This window comes from Maylandia zebra, linkage group LG23 (genome assembly GCF_041146795.1).
Source record: "Maylandia zebra isolate NMK-2024a linkage group LG23, Mzebra_GT3a, whole genome shotgun sequence".
Taxonomy (NCBI): Eukaryota; Metazoa; Chordata; class Actinopteri; order Cichliformes; family Cichlidae; genus Maylandia; species Maylandia zebra.
The window spans coordinates 1,258,918-1,277,902 of NC_135188.1; the positions used below are offsets into that span (position 1 = coordinate 1,258,918).

Sequence of the window (18,985 nt, forward strand, 5' to 3'; positions counted from 1 at the left end):
CGCAGTACCAAGAATACACAACTTAAAAATATAACCCACAATACTTTATTGCCATTTATGTCAGTGGACAAAGGTTTACAATATAATAGGAAGGACTCTAAGTTTTACAGACTGCCCTTTGGTGTCATAAATCTTTGGTTTTCAGAGATGATGGCACAGGATGTCCCGCGATGGCTGCTTTATTGCGTGATCCTCATCTTGTAGATGCTGTGTGACTGGATGATTGTCATATCAGCTTTCAGTTAAACTCTGGGATCAACAGGTGTGACAAATGCTGCTTTCGTTAAGCACAGGATACCTCGACGATGATGACGATATTCAAGTCTGACGCTGAAGCTGAGATACAGTAAGCACAGGCAACACGGTGCCCTTTCAAAAACATAGTGGCAAGTTTAAAAAAACATCAAAATACAAAATGAGAATAAAGATACAAAGTATACAAAGGTTCCCAGGTTAGAACGTGGTTACGTGTTAGAAACGTCGTCTTCGATGAAATGCCTCAAGTGTTCAAAGAGAAGGGTTAGCATTTAGCACCACAGGTCCGAGCACGGCGGCATGTCGGCCTCGATCGTTGTACACACAGTGTAAGCTTCCCTACTTGTTGTGATAAAAGAGCTCCTGATCGTCTCAAAGACTGATCTGACTGCAGCAGCCTTAACGCGTCAGTCAGTGGTGACCAAGCGCATGCTCGCTTTTGGTCAATCTGAGTATTTGGTCTGGCAGCTGTGACATTTAAAAAAAATCTACATTTCACTTAAAAATATACAATTAAATCTTCAAGAAGCAAGTTTAATAATAATAATAATATTGGTTTATCAGCACTGAGACAAAAGACGGAGACAACCGCAATAAAACCTGGTAAAAACAACAGACTGCGCTTCTTCTACAGCGTTTGGTATCATGTAGCACCTTTTTCCCCTCAGGAGGAAAAAAATCATGACAAAGGATGTATGACCTGAAGCATATTCTTGTTTTTGTGAGGTTTTGCGTTCTAATGTGCAAGCCCTTACTCTGTAAAGCACTGCTGTTAGTTACAGCTTAGCATGTCGTGTACCTTTGAGGCTGCTACTGCATTCACGTGTACGTCCCTTCAGCTGTTTTCACACATGAATTCTGGGAAGCGTCGGGAGGACGGGGTTGGTACGACGTCCCACACGGCAGGAGATGGTTCTGGCTTCTGGAGATGCTCCGTTTGCTTTGGACGGTGCCGTCTGTGTAGAGCGTGCAAGAAGGCGAGAGCGACGCCCGTTTGGTGAATTCAACAGATGCTCTCGAGTTCAAGTGAAATGGACGTCTGTGTCCTCAGGGCTGCAGTGCACGTAAATACGGCTCAGTCCTCAGACTCACGGTGAAGCCAAACAAGGCAGATAAAGTCAGCTTAATGTCATTAAATGTGTGACTGCAGTAAAGAAGCTGCAAGGCTCTGACAGCCAACACTGTAGGAAGACTGTTGGTTACATGAAGGCTCACAGGTCCTGAATCGGTGAAGTCAAAATCACTGAAAGCTTAGATCAGGTCAGATCAGGTATTTATCTTCTTTAAAGTCTCCGAGCTACTCGCTGCTGCATTCCCTGCTCACGGTGGATGCTGAGGGACATTAGCACCCTCTGTTGTTTGAAAGTTAGCATCACAGCATGGTGTTGAGAAGTACTGAGGTAACCGAACGTGACAACACACACGCGCAAACACGCAGGACCAACGTCAGGCACACGAGAGGAGAGCTTGCTGTTTTCTAAAAAGACTCGTTGGATATCAAACGGAGAGCGAACGTTGCAGTCCTTTGTGTTTCTGAACAGCACAAATACAATAAATGACTTCCTAGGATACGTGAAGGGCCCAAGATCACAGAGAAGGGAGCTTGTTCTTAGACCAGAGTGGCACGCTTATCTTCAACCTTATTTTTCTCGACGCTACTAAACACAATGACGTCTGTAGATGCTGCCTGTGATTTAAATACTCGTCTAAACGCAGTTCTCAGCACTTCACTTCTAATTAAAGCTTTGTTTGTGTCTCATCTACAAAAGTGCTTCATGGACTCGTGAGCCTCCTGCCTGCTTTTGTTTGGGTGGAGGTGGCCGTGGTCCAAGCACAAAGACACCTCTCTGCGTCTCCTCCGCTGGGTCTCCGGGTGGAGAACGAGCGCTGGGGCGGGTAGGAGTGGAGGGGAAAACAAAAGCACAAAAACACAAAACAAGAACACAGAATAAATTGAACATTAACAAGGTGGTAGAGCTGACTCAGTCTTTCGTAGCCCTCGATTTCCCCGTCAGTGAGGGGGTCCTGTAGGGGACTCTGTGTAGGAGTTACTGGATAAAAGGTTAAAAGGCTTTAGAGATCAGTCCAGAGCAGGATGGCACTCTGGGCTCAGTGCAGGTGGACGTGGAGCTTGATGCGCAGGGCGTCACCTATCTCCCCTTGTAGGTAGTCAATGTCATGCTGCTTTTCTAGTTGGTGCAGTTTTCGGGGCCCAAACAGCCGAAGGCTGGCAATCTCCAGCCGGTAAGATCCAGGTGGAGGCGGCTTCTTGCCGAGTCGGAGCACGCTCTTTCCGTCGCGGCGTTCCAGCAGGTGGAAATGTTCGTCGGCGTTGCCGTGGGTTATGACGTAACGGACGTGGTGCTCCAGGGGCTGCAGGGCGGGCAGAAGCTCGAGCAGAGGCTCCTTGTTGAGCAAGGAGGCCAGAGAGATGTTAACAGGGATGGAGGCCTGCGTGTCCACACTGGCCATGCTGACTGCTGCTTCCTGCAGGGGGAGCGAGGATGCAGAGGATGGCTGTCAGTTCTCATAATCTAAGAAAGTTCAACCTGAAACCAGAAGGAGCAACAAATATACCTGACTGAGCTCATTCTCATCAGCATCGCGCTTGTGTCGTCCATTCTTTCCTCCTCCGTTGATCTTACATTCGTAGCAGGCCTCGGGAGACAGGCTGTCTTCATCCTCACCCTCGACGTACTGGCCTGGGAAGCCTGAGCCAGTTATGCAGTGACTGGGTGGAGACGAGCACATCAGCAAAGTTCAGCGTGTGCACAGAGAAAATTCGTTTCACGATCAGCATCGGGAAAAATGTTTTGGTGAAATGTGAGCCCCTCACCCCTGTCCTGCTCTGTAGAAACCTCCAGGACAGCCACACAGGTAGCCTCCATCAGTGTTGGAGCAGCCATAGATGCAGGGGTTTGTGGACGTGGTGCACTCGTTCACATCTTGGCAGCCACCGGCACCCTGATCAAAGTCAAAGCCAGAGGGACACACGCACTTGTAGCTGCCCAGCGTGTTGTAGCAGGAGGCCGAGCCGCAAACCGACGCTCCCTGACACTCGTTCTCATCTGCAGTGAAAGAAGAGAGGAAGTTCTTAACTTCTTATGCACTCGCTGACCACCTGTGTTAACCAGCTGAACTGCTAGTTAACACAGATATCACCAGCTAGTTACATGGTAGTGACCTGAAGCATTTAGGCTTGTAAACATGTAGGTAAGGGTGTATGTCTGTTGGAGGCAGCGAGGCTGGTGTTTCAGAAACTGCTGGGACTTCTAGGGTTTACAGAGAGCTGTCATGAAGACTCCAAGCAGGTCCAGTGGCCGGTAGGTGTGTATTAAAACATTTCTGTTGTTTATCAATGAATGAACAGCAGAGGATGCAGAAAACACTGAAATGTTACACTAAACTTGCACAGACGCTCTAATAGGAAAAAAGGAAATGTATTTATTTGTGGCAGCAGATGATAAAATAAATAACATTTTTATTTATCCTTTCAGGACAGAATCACAAAGTGCTGCACATAAGATTACAAGTCACAAAAAGATTTAAAAAGACAAAATAAAACCGGCAAAAAATGAACCAAAAGCAGTTTTAAAAAGGTGAGTTTTGAGTTGTTTTTTAAAAACAGCTGCTGCGTCCACAGTTAATGTTGGGGGGGAGAGTCCACAGTCTGGGGGCCACAGTGACAAAAGCTCTGTCACCCTCAGTCCTCCTCTTAGTATTTTTATAGCAAGTAAGCCCTGATCAGATGACCTCAGGGACCTGCTGGGACATCGGGCTGTAGCAGATCAGAGATGTAGGCTGGTGCCAGTCTGTGCACAGCTCTGTAGGTCAAGACCAGGATCTTGACTCTAAATTCAACAGGAAGCCAGTGTAGCTGAGATAACAACGGTGTCACATGTGAGTACTTGCAGGATTTAGGCCTAGCTGCAGCGTTTTGCACAACCTGCAGCCGATCCAGAGAACCTTTGCTTAGACGCAAAAACAGCGAGTTACAATAATCCAAGCGTGACGAAATAAATGCACATATAGCAATCTCCAGTTCAGAGCGAGATAACATCAGGCTCAGCTTAGCCGCATTTCTTAAATGATAAAAACAAGACCGAACCAGAGATTTCACATGCCCATCCAATGTGAGACTCGAGTCAGATTCCTGATAGAGGATTTAACACAGAGTGAGAGAGGACCGAGGGCTTTCACTATCTGCGATAGAAACCTATCAGGGGCGCATACGAGGACTTCGGTTTTCCCCTCGTTGAGTTGGAGGAAATTTGCAGCGTTTCCAACGTTTGATCAAATCTAAGCAATCATTCAGACGCTGAAGCTTAGATAAATCCTCGGGCATAAAAGAAACGTACAACTGAATGTCATCAACATAACGGTGATAAGAAATGTCCTCAAAAGAGCCCATTATATGCTGGAGGGGGAGAAGATATATTAAAAACAATAAAGGCCCCAAAACTGACCCTTGAGGGACACCATAGGTAAGGGAGGTAGAGGATGACCTAAAATCGGAGACCGCCACAGAAAAGGATCGGTGATGGAGATCAGAGAACCACTCTAATGCAGTTCCAGATACACCAACACAATATTTCAGCCTTTCAATGAGGACGTGATGGTCAGCTGTGTCGGAAGCTGATGTGAGGTCCAACATGAGTAGAACAGAGCATTTTCCTGCATCATTATCCATCAAGATATCACTTGAGACCCTAAGAAGAGCTGTCTCCGTGGAGTGAAACCGACGAAAACCGGACTGAAACTTATCGTAAATGCCATGTTTATCAGGAGCTGCCATAAGCTGCTGAGCCACAACCTTTTCTAGAAGCTTAGCGATTAACGGTAACTTAGAGATAGGTCTGTAGCTGCTCCAAACACAGGGGTCAAGCTGAGGTTGTTTTAAACGTGGGAGAATAGCAGCGCTTTTAAAGTAAACCGGAACTATACCAGACGCCAGTGAAGAGTTGATTAAAGTGAGCACACATGGGCCAATAGACTGGAAGACATTTTTGAATAATGATGCAGGTACAGTGTCAGATGGCCCCGCCCCTCCCTGAGCCCGGTTCAGTCGGAGGTTTCTTCCTGTTAAAAGGGAGTTTTTCCTTCCCGCTGTCGCCAAAGTGCTGGTTCAAAGGGGGTCATGTGATTGTTGGGGTGTCTGTGTTATTGTAGGGTCGACCTTACAGTATGAAGCACCTTGAGGCGACTGTTGTGATTTGGCGCTGTATAAATAAAGCTGAATTGAATATTTTGATTATGACAACGCTTATTACAAAATAAATAAAGATACTTCAAAGCACACAGAGCTCTCAAACATCCGGATATTTCTGTATTATCTAAATCATTTTTTGCTCCAGCTTGTCTTATTATTATAAATATGAATCTATAGTTTCATTAAAAACTAAAATCACTAGCTCCTCTATCTGGTCTCTGCTTACTGCCCTGAACAAGACGCTGACAGACTCTGGGTCAGGCTACTCACCCACACACTGGTTCCACTGGTAGTGCTGGACGTAGCCCTGAGGACAGCCACAGCGGTAGCCTCCCAGCATGTTCTGGCAGCCGTGCTGACAGCGGTGGTTGCTGCTACATTCATCCACATCTGAAAAACATGAAAACTTCTCACTTAGTGACACGAATCAGTGCAAGAACAATTCTGGATCCCGCTGCAGCCTGATCATCTCGGCAGAAACACTCGTTGATCTCTGGCTGTAAAGGACACCTTACCTTCACACTCAAAGCCCGTCGTGTCCAAGGAGAACCCTTTGGAGCATTCACAGTTGAAGCTACCAGGCGTGTTGATACACGAGGCCCGGGAACCACACACGCTGCTCTGAGCGGTGCACTCGTTGTTGTCTGGAAACATTGAAAAAGTGTTTCTGCACCCGTGAAGTGTAAAAACACGCGTGTCTCATATTTAACCGGTTTCAGGTTGATCTGGTTTCCTTTTTCTTTTGCACTCACCAATGCAGGCAGTCTGGTGCTGAGAGAAGCCAGCGGGGCACTTACAGGTGAAGCCCCCAACGGTGTTAACACAGAGGAACTGGCAGTTGTGCTGCTTGGTCGCGCACTCGTCCAGATCTTCAGAGAGGAAAAAATCACAGTGGTTGGAAAAGCTTTTTCCATAGTTTAAGAATCTGTTTGTTTGAAAGCAGGAAACATTTGGAGGCCCAGTGAAACATTACAACTGTGCTAAACCAGATTAAAATGTAATCATATAATCATCTGTGTTTATTGTAAATGATGCAGTGCTGTCATTGCTCACCAGGGGGGTACAGACGCCTCAAAGCCATGAAACTAATACTTATAATATGTTTGTTACGTTGAATTCTAACCTTCGACTTTAGTTCAATAAACAGAACTTAGCGACGACAGCAGCTACAAACAGGACCAACAGAAACAGCTTGTGATTCGGACACAGCTACAGAGAGATGCAGTGGGTACCTTTGCAGGTCTTCCCATCAGGCTGCAGGCTGTATCCTCTGGGGCAGGAGCACAGGTAGCTGCCTTCTGTGTTCTTACACAGGAAGTTGCAGGGCTTCGGGGACAGGGCGCACTCGTCCATATCTGACAAAGTAAGACCACAGTGAGAACACAGACATTCTTTATCATGTTCAGGGAAAGCAGAGCGCAGACGTACCGACGCAGGAGGTTGCTGTGAAGTCGGCTTTGTATCCCACGTTGCAGTGACAGCGGAAGGATCCGATGGTGTTGATGCACTGACCGTTACGGCACAGATCCGGCATCACCTGGCACTCGTTGATGTCTGGAAGAGATGAGCGGTTACAGAAGACGGACAGCCACGCCGAGAAACACAACATCAGCCTCGTGCTCTGCTGTGTCAGCGCGCTTTGTGTCCCAACATTAATTCTTCCAGTCTTACAGGTTAGAATTGTAGATAATAATAAATAAATATTATTAAAAGCAGAAAAACAGAAGTAAAATCTTTTCTCATCACTGAGCGTCTCACCTCTGCCATCAGTGGTGTAGCCAGGACCGAGTGGGCACATCTTCTTGTACTGTATGGTGCCAGGCAGCGGGCAAAGCTCGCACTGCGACCCCCAGCCCCGACCTGCGTTGCAGCAGCACTCAGACTTGGTCACGCTGTTCCTGTTGGTTGATGACTGCTGGCACATGGTCTGCAGCACCTCTGTGAAACAGAAGCCCTTTCTGTTGTCTGCAGGGAAAGAAGCAGCACTTTAGTTACCGTTCACCCCAGCGCTGCGTGCTCAGCGGGCTCTTATGCTGCAGCGGTCTCACCGATACACTCGGTCCCAGTGGAGCTCGGCTCAAAGCCGTCGTTGCACTCGCAGCGGTAGCTTCCCACTATGTTGACACAGCGGCCGTTCTTGCAGATGCCGGGCTTGGTGCGGCACTCGTTCAGGTCTGCAGGGGTACAGAGACGAGTGAAGAGCACAATGCTGCATGTGCGAGAACTCCATCTCCCCCCGTGTTGGTCACTGTCACTCACCCATACATCCCTCTCCGTCCGGTCGGCGCTGCATGCCAGGCGGGCAGATGCACATGAAGGTGCCGATGAGGTTCTTGCAGGTCATGCCTTTGGAGTCACAGTCGTCCAGTCCCTCCGAGCACTCGTCCTGGTCTGCTCAGAGGAATGAGAGAGGGGTCATCCAAGGTTAAAGCTGAAGCACTAAAAAACCTGTTACACTGTTTAGAAAACACACGAAACACGATTGTGTTCGTCACACATGAACACGGAGACGCAGGAAGGTGAGCTGTCTGCAAAGTAAAAGCAGCACTTTTAATAAGGAATCTGCGGTGGCGGGCTCACCTCTGCACATGCGCTGGTCGTCTCGCAGCACGTAGCCAGCGGGACACATGCACTCGTAGGAGCCAAACGTGTTCACGCAGCGGAAGGCGCAGAGCAGGGGGTTCTGGGAGCACTCGTTGATGTCTGCAGTGAAGGAGAGAGTTGGTTGGAGCCGTTATTTTATTAACTGTCCTCTGATGAGTCAGTTTGACTCGTGCTGCTGAATGACTGACCTTCACAGGTCATCATGGGTCCTGGTTCAAAGCCCTCCTCGCACGAACACTCGAATCCTCCCACCACATTGGTGCAGGTTCCATTTCCACAGGGGTTTCCTATCGAGCACTCGTCGGTGTCTGCAGAGGCCAGAGAGCAGACAGATGAATTCAAACTGAGCAAAAATTGATGCTGCACCGTGGCAGGTTAAACCCCAGAATAAATCAAGGCCGGAAAACGACCCGGACACGGCGTTGATTTTGTGAATTAATGTGAAATAAATGCAAACTCTGCACGTCTCACCGATGCAGTTAACGCCAGTGTAATCCAGGTTGTATCCAAAGGGGCATTCGCAGCGGAAAGAGCCGTCTGTGTTGATGCAGATGCCGTTCTGGCAGATGCCCGGGTTATCCAGACACTCGTTCAAATCTACAGAGAAGGACAGAGCGTTAACCCATCGAAGCCTCTCGCCACTCTTCTTCAAATGAAAGCGCTTCGCTCGGTGTTGCAGCGCTCACCTTCGCGAGCGTCGCCCAGTCCAGGCAGGGCTCCGTGGCCGTAGGGACACAGAGTGTTAAAGGCAGCTGGAGACACATCATAAAAGACGGTTTTAATATTTGAAGCATGCTACTGCGTGTGTTCGAGCAGCTTAATAATGACTCTGTTGCACAAACCGTCGGTTTCTCGTGGGCACAGCTCGCAGGGCAGTCCCCAGCCCTCTCCGGGCATCTTGCTGCAACAGCACTTGGCCTTGGTGGTGTTGAAGGCTTTGGGGACCGAGCACTTGCCTGCCTCGAATTTGGTGAAACAGAAGCTCTCTCTGGTATCTGGCAAAGCAGAAATAAAGAGTCAGCTTTGTTTTCAAAGATCTCCTCCAAGTTTATCAACGTGCCTCGACTGTACTCGACAGCTTCTCTCACCGTAGCAGCGTCGTTTGTTGTCAGAGAGCACGAAGCCCGGCTGGCACGAGCACTGGAAGCTGCCCGGGGTGTTGGTGCAGGTCCCGAACTGGCAGAGGCTGAGATCCACACACTCATCGATATCTTGGAGGTGAGCATAAAAGAGCGTGTGCATGAGCAGACGGCCTGACTGTCTTTGACTCCCTGATGTTTACGCGCACTCTTTGCGTGTCTTACCTATGCACTGGTCATTTTGCACCTCGTAGCCAGGAGGACAGATGCATCTGAAGGATCCGTCCAGGTTCTGACAGGTTCCCGGAGAGCAGGTGCCAGGCAGACTCACACACTCATTGATATCTGTGAAAACCGGACACAGGTGTGTGTCAAACACGCTGCCAGGGACTTTCACCACAGCTTTTCCAAACATACAGTAGCAGTATTAGTATTTCAGATGTTATTTTACAACAATGACCAGAGTCAAAATGATTAGCCTGATGCTAACAGGCCTTTTAGCTGGATAACAGCTCACTCGTCTCCTGAGCGATCAGAGCCCGCTCTTCTTCGGAGAATCTCTCGGGCTCTTCCTCATTTGATGGTCCTCAGACGTGGACCTTGGTCTTCAGTTCATCCCACAGACTTTCAGTTACGTCACACCTTTGTTCAGACCACTCGTTATTCTTCACTTTGGTCATCTGGAAGTAGTTCTTCACCAGGATGCTTTGGACCCTCGTCTGGTTGTAAGACAAAACCTGACCACTGAGGCTTCCCTGCAGCACAGCACTCCCATCCCAACTCAAACATCGTCTCTGTGGTTGAGGAACGTTTGTCTCAACGGACCAAAGGACCTAATCTTTCCTCAGGTTGTCCTCAGCACACTTCAGCCCATCGTGTCGCTTCAGCAAAGTCGACTTTTCTTGGTGGTAGTTATTGTCTCGTAGTTGCTGTGGGGTCTTTAGACACGTCTCTCACTAGTTTCCTTTCCAGAGTCTTTAAAATCTTTTGCTTCCTTATCTTCCAGCCTCGTTCTGACTCTCTTTGGATGTCTTGACGATACTTTTCTTGACACTTGGAAACCCTGTGAGAACTTTTTAGATCCTGCTTTGTGAGCATCAACAAGTCTAAACTGATTTCTTACAGCATGATGCTTTCTCCAGTGACAGCTCGGCACTTTTGTCCTGATCGTACCTCGACCTGGTTTCCTACTCTTGAGGATTTGGCCGATGACTCACCAACACAGTTCTTCCCATCAGGCGTGTTCTCATAACCTTCGTGGCACAGACACTGGAAGGAGCCCAGTCCGTTGATGCACTGTCCATTCCTGCACACTTGGCCCTGGAGAGCGCTGCACTCGTCTATATCTGTGAGGTAAACGGTGCAAAGATTAGGATTCGTCTGAATTTCTTCCGATTTTGGAAAGAATAAACCTATTTTCTCCTCCTAACATGCAGACTCTGTGACAAAGCTGCCTTCAGGAAAAAGTTCAAAGATGTTTAATACAGTTTGACAAATTTCCCCATGAAACCAAAGAACAGTAAGAACACAGGCGAACATCTAAATCTTACTTCACGTCAGTCCAAATGTCACGGCGCAGCAAAGGGCAGCTTGTTTTTATTGAATTGTCAGGGCGCAGCTTTTAATAATATGACAACTACAGCTTTGTCAAGAAGCCGTTGACCTTTCACACAAAGCCCAAACTGCCGTTGACCTTTGTGGAGGAGAACAGCAGTGATTCGTACCCATGCAGTCGTTGTTGTGAGTGAGCTCAAAGCCGGGGAAGCAGAGACAGTTGTAGGATCCCACGGTGTTTTTACAGGTACCGTTACCGCACGGCTGCCGTTCACACTCGTCAATGTCTGAAACAGACAGAACAACATCAACGTAAAGTGCATTTATATTACGGTGAACCACTCTGTTGATGAACTTAGACCCAGTAGCTTGTTGACGCTGCACGTTAAGCCCAAATGTACACAATTGTATGTTTATTGTAACTCCTGTCCTGATTTAATCTTCCCTCTGACACTGGGCCTCTGTACAACACTGATGAAAAACACTAAAAGTAGCAACTGAAAGTCTAAATGAAATGTTTTTGCACAATAGTTGTTGTTTCCTCCTCTTTAGTTCTTCTCTATTTCCACACTCTGTGTGGTTGGAGCAGATAAAGTGTGCGCTCTGTGGTTTGCTCACCCATGCACATGGTTTGGTCAGCAGTGGCCTTAAAGCCGTTGTGGCAGATGCAGCGGTAACTGCCCTGCGTGTCGATACACTCGCCGTGGCTGCACACGTTGGGGATCTCCTGGCACTCGTTACGGTCTGTGGAGACGGGACAACAGAAAATCAGCTAAACGTAGCACACCGATAAAAAGCTTAGTTATGATCATCATGGACAGATTCCCAAAGTCTAAACTGACATCTTTAACCTCCTAAGACCCGAACTCTTCCACAGCAGCATTTTAAATGTCTCTTTGATATTTGGGCCGATTGGCGCCCGATGAATGTAAAAACAAAGAATTACCAGATTTATTTTTTTTACCTTATTTTTGTTTTTAAGAAAAATCTGAGCCACGCATGAGGATATTCATTTACAATTTTGATAGAACAGTAGCAGCATAATGTCCTCGTAAGTGCATATCAGGCCCTTGTAGAGCAAAATTGAGTATTTTGGTCTAAATAACCCAAAATGTGATGTCCACATATGTGGACGCAGGTCCTAGGAGGTTAAATACATTTCTTTACATATAGAGAAGCTGAATGAACCTAAACCCATTTCGTGTCTCCCTGGACTCCTTACACGATGGCTCTGTGAGCCTGTCACACAGTGTGGACTCACCCAAACAGGCCCCGCTGGGAGACAGCTTGAAGCCTTGCGAGCACTCGCAGCGGTAGCTGCCGGGAATGTTGATGCAGTTGGCGTTGCGCTGGCACAGGTTGTCCCCGCTGTTACACTCATCGATATCTACGCCAGAGGAAGGAGGAGAGAAACAGTGGGCATCAATCACAGGCTCTGTAACTGTCTGGTCAGAGCACGGCGTCAGCTCGCGGACAGCAGGAAACACAACAGCGCCATTTTGGCTCTGATACAGTACAGACAGCTGCTGACTGGCTGACTGATGGCTCTGGCAGGTACTTCCGCTTAGAGCCACTGTGCTTTTTTACAAGGAGACACCTCTTGTTGGTAAAGGCAGCAATGACTATATTGGTAGAAGTGACTGTAAAAGCAACTATCAGAGTATTAATTCGAGTGTGCACAGAGTCTTCCCCTGTCGCACTGAGGATGGTGTGAGGACATTTCAGACCAAATGTCACTGAAAGCCTGAGTGCTACCTTCACAGATCAGTAGTATGTTGTTGTAGCTGAAGCCCATCGGACATTCACATCGGAAGCTCCCAATCTGGTTGATGCACACTCCATGGGCGCAGATGCCAGGAATCTCCCTGCACTCGTCAATATCTGCAGAAAATCACCACCGTGGTCTATTTACGAGGCACAGCAGTGAACATGCACGATAGCAGGTGGGGCTCTTGATGTCGTAATACTTACCAATTGGTTTGCCAGTATGGATGTCAATAATGAAGCCAGGAGCCTGGTTACCACACAGCAGCTGGTATTCAGCTGGAGAAAAAGAAATCCAGTGAGAATCAGCGATGGGAAACAGGCTGTAGCTCGTGTTTCGAGGACTTTGTTGGAACTCACTGGTGGCAGGAGTTGGACAGGCTTCACACGGCTTGTTCCAAGCTTTCCCCACGTTGTAGGCACAGCAGCACATCTTCTTGGTCATGTTGAAGGACAGCTCGTTCTCACACGTGTCGTTGAAGTTGCGGTAGCACACGCTCTTTCTCATGTCTGCCATACGAGAAGGAAAGTAGTCATCAGGAAAGGTTTGACACTGTTGGACATGTCATTAAATAAGCAACAGCGAGGACGAATCTGCTCCACCCACCCATGCAGTTGTTTCCTCCATTGACCTGCATGTACTCAGGCGGACACACACAAGTGTAGTTGCCCAGAGTGTTGTAGCAGGTGCCGGGCCCGCAGATCCCAGTGTGAGTCGTGCACTCATCGATATCTGCAAATAAAGCATGAGCAGCGTGTCAAAGACCTGCTGCTGGGCGATCGTTATCAGCTCTGGACATCTGAGTCACGCTTACTTCAGACTGGATGTGACATTTGATTATCGTTACAATTTTACTTTGTTACTTTTTCTCCATAATTTAATCCACAATTAATATCAGCTACTAGCAACAGCATTAGCTAATAAAATGTTCTATTTCATGGACTTATCTACAAAATGTGTCTGATTTTCTCACCACTACTTGTAACATTAATAACAAATTATGTATTAATTACATATTTCATGTAATGGGGGTAAAAGTGAAAACAATGTAACCAGAGGTGGGCAGAGTAGCCAAACAGTGACAGCAGCACTACCTCAACATAGTTTTACTCAAGTAAAAGTACAAAGTAGCCTCCAAGACATTACTCTAGTAAGAGTAAAAAAGTATTTAGTAAAAAAGGCTACTTGAGTACTGAGTAACTGATCATCTGATTTAATGTTTAGTGCAAATGTTGGTATTTTAAAGACTGAAAAGAATAAATCTAAGCAGCAGAAAGACGTTTCCAAATCATTATTAAACTAATATTTAGAGAAGGTAATATAGATGTAATTATATAAATACATGTTCGAACAGAGTGATGGTGTAACTTCATCTCCAACAGGCGGAGCAGACGGAGTAACACTAACAAACTGCAGGTTTGTGTTTCCTGCATTTTTGGTTCAAACGTGTTTATTATTCACTCGAGTAAGAGTCGCGATACTTCATCATAATATTACTCGAGTAAAATTAAAAAGTGTAATGTAGTAAAACTACTCCTAAAGTAATTTTTCCTAAAAGTTACTCAGTAAATGTAACTGAGTAAATGTAATTAGTTACTACCGGCCTCTGTAATTAACATATATTGTACAGGCACAGTGGTGAGACTCATTTTAAGGACGTGAAAAGAAACAGAAACAACACTGACGAGTGGCTGTGTACAGGATTACTGAGTAATTACTGTGTAACTCAACTTACTGTAAGTGTTTGTGCTTGAATGTTGTGTGTGTGTGTGTGTGTGTGTGTGTGTGTGTGTGTGTGTGTGTGTGTGTGTGTGTGTGTGTGTGTGTGTGTGTGTGTGTGTGCGTGCGTGCATTTAGGCAGCAAATGAATACAAAATAAACACATTAAAAACATCTTGACTTTACTGTTTATCTGATGAACAAGAAAGGAAGTGACTCAATAAATAAAAACGATGCAGTCGTACAACTGAAAGAACTCTAATAAGAGGAGGACGGTTGTCAGACATCCTCAGCAGGCGACGAAGAAGAAGGACAGGAGGGACGGGACACGCTCCATCATCACATGACCCGGGCTCAGGGGACGACTGCATGTTTACCTCATATGTTTATATCAAGTGTGATTAATACTAATATTTAAAAATAACTGCTAAGGTTTCTCCTCACACCTGTTCACTTATTTCAATTCTTCAACTGCAGTTTCTCATTGGTTTGTTTTCAGAGTAGCTGAGTTTATCTGTGCATGTTTCCTTGGTTAAGCAGACGTACACCCTGGTGTAGCTCTGACAGGAAGTGTCTATAACGAGGGGCAGGATTTTCAGTGTAACTGTGATTTCAGCTCTCACCTTCACAGATGCGAGTCTCTTCATTGAGGTAGTACCCTGGTGGACACTCACACTGGAAACTGCCAAATGTGTTGACACAGTTTCCACCCTGGCAGAGGCCTGGAAGCTCCTGGCACTCGTCAATATCTGGAAAAGAATTCGCTTTGTTACATCCATCAGTGACACCAACGTGTTGTCTTTAAACACAGGACAGAAAACAACGTTTTACCCTCCAGGATGACCGTGATGGGGTTGGGTCTGAACCCTTCTCCTCCCGGACACAGAGTCTTATAGTCGGCTGCAGACGAGACAGAGACACACATGCAGGTTTGCATTTGGAAATAAACACTGTAAATAAATGAAGCGAGTGGGTCTGTGCATACTGGAGTTGAGCAGGGGGCACAGTTCACAGGGGTTTCCCCAGGCGACCCCCTCTGAGCAACAGCAGGAAGCTCGGGTCACACCCACTCCGATCTCTGCGCTGCAGGAGATTCCTCCATCGCCGCGGGCGAGGACATCCAGGAAGCAGTTCCCAACACGGGTGTCTGAAAAAGACACCGAACGGCAGCGAGTCCAAGAATGAAACGAGCAACATTTTGGGCGGCGCACAGATATGTTAAACACATTAAACTTCATTATGCTGTGTGACCCATCCCGGCACAGAACAAACTGCATTTCTCAGTGTGACTCACCCACGCAGCCCACTCCTGTGGGGTTTAGCTCAAAGTCAGGTGGACAGTTGCACAGGTAGCTTCCTGGTGTGTTCACGCAGAGTCCATTGATGCAGTTAACAGGGTCCGCACACTCGTTGATGTCTGCGTTGACATGCAATCAGAAAACTTGTTCATATAAATGGAAAAAGCAGATGAAAGAAACCATTAATGAGCTGAGACAGAAGCACAAACCAGTGCAGTTTCCTCCACTGCGGTCCAGTTCGTAGCCATCATCACACACGCAGCGGAACATCCCTGGAAGGTTCTGGCACGTTCCAAACACGCAGATGTTCTGGAAGTTACACTCATCGATGTCTGTGGGGAGGACACAAGTTTGGGTTTTTGTCTTTTGGACACCACCTGTTTGGAAGGAAAACGAGTAAAGTGAGCAGCACCTTGGCAGGCCTTGCTATCTTCTGTAGGAGTGAAGCCCATCTCACACTCGCAGCGATAGCCTCCCGGGGCGTTCAGACACTGGCCGTTCTCACACAGGTTCACATTGTCTGCACACTCGTCCATGTCTGCGAGAGATATGTTAAAAACTTACTGTGCGCTGGACACGCAGTCGCTGGCTTTAATCGGGACAGCTCCGACAGTCTTACCGGAGCATGAAAAGCCATCTCCGTTGAAGCCCTCTTTGCAGGTGCACCTGTAGGATCCCGGCGTGTTGACGCAGTCTGCGTTGGGATTGCAGTTGTGGTCCTCTGCAGCACATTCGTCTTCATCTGCAGGAGACAGAAGTGGAAAGCTTCACGTCAGCATATTCTGGATTTAACGAGGTAATTGTATTCCTTCTAGGGGTGGGGAAAAAATCGATACTGTGTAGCATCGTGATATTTTGTTTGCTAATAATGTATCGATGCAGGGACAGCACAAATCGATATTTTGTTACAGAAAAAGTTTGTGCTCTGACTTCAGAGCACGTTGATCCTTTTTCTGAGCAACAATCCTGACACTGTCAAATGTGTTTAACTGTTTTTTGGCAGCAATAAACACGACAGTTTACTTATTTTAATTTAAGACATGTTTTATTTTAATTACGTTTAAAACTTTTTTATTTAATGTAAAATTATATTTTGTTTTAATTTACTTTCAAATTCTTCAGTTGCTGAAGGGGCTGCATAGTTTTCATATTGCATAGTTCAGAATAGCTGTAATTGTACCAGATGGTTTCAGTTAAGTTGGACTAGACTGTAATACAAACCGTTCAGTTTGTCAACAATAAAACTGAGATGAGAGAAAGACTGAGTGTGAGACTTTGATATTAGATAAAATGAATATTGATGAAGTTTACCTTTATGGACAGAATCTGAATATCGCAAAATATTTTAAAAAATTGCAATAATATCGTATCGTGCGTTAAGTATTGTGATAATATCGTATCGTGGGATGTTTGGTGATTCCCACCTCTAATTCCTTCTATGCTCTTTCGAACCTGATGCCTCCACATAAACTACACAGTAATACCCACTCACCCACGCATTTGATGCCATCTCCCACCCAGCCGTCTCGGCAGCGGCATTTGAAGCTTCCGGGAAGGTTGACGCAGGCGGCGTGCATGTCACAGTTATGGGATCCGATTTCACACTCGTCAACATCTGGAAATATTCAGAGTTCAGTTAAGCAAAGAACAGGCAGTTTGTTTTCTAGCCCGGTACGAAGAAGAAGCAGGCAGCACTAATAATGTTGGTTTACTCGGGTGAAATTCTCCTTTATTTAAGGAAAGGACAACTCTGACCAGGTCTTCACTTTGAATGAATAATTTCTGAACTCTGGATCGGGAACTCTTGTATGCATGAACGAGCTGACTCAGAGAGTCCCGACAGAAGCTCAGGCCGCTCAGCTCGGCCTCTGATGTACCTGTGCAGCCCGTCGATCCCTTTTTGACAAAGTATCCCATCTGACAGTGGCAGATGAAGGAGCCTTTGGTGTTCTCACAGTCACCATGGAGACAGATGTTTGGGTTCAGATCGCACTCGTTCACATCTGAGATGGAGAGATGAAGATTATACATGAATGTTCTCACCGTGGAGATTAGAGTGACACAAAATGAGAGTGACAGTGGAAGTCCCACAGATGCTGGGCAGCCACAGAAAGCTCATCTATATTTATAAACACGTCAGAGACTGAATGAATAAATGAAGGCGGCAGACGAAAAAGACACAAAATCACAAAAGAGGGAAATGGATTTACAGATCAAGACGCCAGCGTTGGCTTCACACTCAAATTATAGGCCTACCGATACAGGTCCTCATATCCATGGAGGCCATGAACCCATCGAAACACAAGCAGCGATAGTCTCCAGGGATGTTGCTGCACTGGCCTCCGTCGCAGATGTCTGGAGTCTCCTCACACTCATCGATATCTGACAGCACAGGCAGACCGTTCAGTCTCCACACGCAGCGACGCAGTAACATTTCTCCTTCATGCTGTCTCTTTACCTGCACAGGTCCTGAGGTCAGGCATAAGTGCATATCCCTCGCTGCAGCTGCACTCGTAGCTGCCCTCTGAGTTGGTGCAGTGGGTCTCGCAGCCTCCGTTCATGATGGTGCACTCATCGATATCTGCAATGAGAGGTCGCAGCTATGAATGAAAACACGCATCGTCTGTGTTATTCGGGCGTTTGGGTTTCTAAGTGATTAAAGTTCATGTTCTGTCATAGTTTTATTTTATGTTTTCAGTTCTGTTATCTTCTGATGTGGGGCTTTGGTTCCTCCAGTTCTAGTTCTCTTCGTTCCCTTTAGCATTCCCATTCTCTTCCTGCAGTCTCATCTTTGTGGAAGTCCTCCTGTTCAGTCGTGTCTCTCTTCCTGTTTTATTTTGGTAAGTGTGTCGTGAGCTGAGTGTCGCTTCCTGTCTTGTTTGGTTTGTTGTCTGCAGCTGTGTTCCCACCTGTTGCCTGGTTACTCTTTGTATAAACGGTGTCAGTCTCCCTTTGCGCCCCCACTCATGTTTCTGTCCTGCGTGATAATCATTAAAGCTTGTCTCGGTTATTTCTCTGCTGCATCCGCGCCGCAGATGACTGGACCCAAATGGCTGCACAGCCTTAAACAGTCTGGTTCTTTTGTGAACTTTTCTACTCTAGCTGAAGACTCACAGCACTTCATACAACTTCTTCTTCTCTGGTGTACAGACTGGAGGATCAGCCGGGGAACGACCTCCAACCTCCTGATCAGTAGATGACCTGCTCCGCCTTCTGAGCTCCCATCATCTTTGCTGTTGCTGCTGCCTCGCTTTCACACGCCCTCTAGTATGACTTTAGCTCTACTCACCGACGCAGCCCTGTCGGTCCGGTGTGGCCTGGTAACCGGTGTCACAGGAGCACTGGTAAGTTCCCATCATGTTGACGCACTGGCCATTCTTGCACAAGTTGTCGCTCAGCTGGCACTCATTCACATCTGAACCAACAACAAGGTGCAGAGACTTTAAAATGATACGAAACTGTTTTTGGTTAATTATTAAAGACGTCTTAGGAGGATGAATGA

General features: G+C 46.8%; 1 protein-coding gene across 2 annotated transcripts in view; it reads right to left on the minus strand.

Moving 5' to 3' along the window:
* Positions 1 to 22: 22 nt before the first annotated feature.
* The window catches only part of fbn3 (fibrillin 3), a 62,416-nt gene continuing 43,453 nt past the window's right edge, over positions 23 to 18,985 (minus strand). The window contains exons 28-65 of one of the 2 annotated variants that reach the window (XM_004570194.2): positions 18,773 to 18,898; positions 17,942 to 18,064; positions 17,740 to 17,865; positions 17,361 to 17,486; positions 16,976 to 17,098; positions 16,103 to 16,225; positions 15,896 to 16,021; positions 15,693 to 15,815; positions 15,480 to 15,602; positions 15,171 to 15,332; positions 15,017 to 15,085; positions 14,809 to 14,934; positions 13,073 to 13,198; positions 12,826 to 12,975; positions 12,673 to 12,744; positions 12,457 to 12,582; positions 11,963 to 12,088; positions 11,320 to 11,445; positions 10,872 to 10,988; positions 10,365 to 10,493; positions 9,373 to 9,492; positions 9,157 to 9,279; positions 8,911 to 9,063; positions 8,755 to 8,820; positions 8,540 to 8,665; positions 8,257 to 8,376; positions 8,045 to 8,167; positions 7,724 to 7,855; positions 7,513 to 7,638; positions 7,223 to 7,429; positions 6,893 to 7,018; positions 6,697 to 6,819; positions 6,217 to 6,333; positions 5,980 to 6,108; positions 5,735 to 5,854; positions 3,092 to 3,323; positions 2,833 to 2,986; positions 23 to 2,742 (exon numbers count right to left, since the gene is read on the minus strand). In XM_004570194.2, coding sequence (XP_004570251.1) covers positions 2,365 to 2,742; positions 2,833 to 2,986; positions 3,092 to 3,323; positions 5,735 to 5,854; positions 5,980 to 6,108; positions 6,217 to 6,333; positions 6,697 to 6,819; positions 6,893 to 7,018; positions 7,223 to 7,429; positions 7,513 to 7,638; positions 7,724 to 7,855; positions 8,045 to 8,167; positions 8,257 to 8,376; positions 8,540 to 8,665; positions 8,755 to 8,820; positions 8,911 to 9,063; positions 9,157 to 9,279; positions 9,373 to 9,492; positions 10,365 to 10,493; positions 10,872 to 10,988; positions 11,320 to 11,445; positions 11,963 to 12,088; positions 12,457 to 12,582; positions 12,673 to 12,744; positions 12,826 to 12,975; positions 13,073 to 13,198; positions 14,809 to 14,934; positions 15,017 to 15,085; positions 15,171 to 15,332; positions 15,480 to 15,602; positions 15,693 to 15,815; positions 15,896 to 16,021; positions 16,103 to 16,225; positions 16,976 to 17,098; positions 17,361 to 17,486; positions 17,740 to 17,865; positions 17,942 to 18,064; positions 18,773 to 18,898 — 5,123 coding nt within the window. In that variant the 3' untranslated portion in view covers positions 23 to 2,364. The remainder of the gene's footprint in view (positions 2,743 to 2,832; positions 2,987 to 3,091; positions 3,324 to 5,734; positions 5,855 to 5,979; positions 6,109 to 6,216; positions 6,334 to 6,696; positions 6,820 to 6,892; positions 7,019 to 7,222; positions 7,430 to 7,512; positions 7,639 to 7,723; positions 7,856 to 8,044; positions 8,168 to 8,256; positions 8,377 to 8,539; positions 8,666 to 8,754; positions 8,821 to 8,910; positions 9,064 to 9,156; positions 9,280 to 9,372; positions 9,493 to 10,364; positions 10,494 to 10,871; positions 10,989 to 11,319; positions 11,446 to 11,962; positions 12,089 to 12,456; positions 12,583 to 12,672; positions 12,745 to 12,825; positions 12,976 to 13,072; positions 13,199 to 14,808; positions 14,935 to 15,016; positions 15,086 to 15,170; positions 15,333 to 15,479; positions 15,603 to 15,692; positions 15,816 to 15,895; positions 16,022 to 16,102; positions 16,226 to 16,975; positions 17,099 to 17,360; positions 17,487 to 17,739; positions 17,866 to 17,941; positions 18,065 to 18,772; positions 18,899 to 18,985) is intronic. The other variant, XM_076879846.1, reaches the window with a different exon arrangement.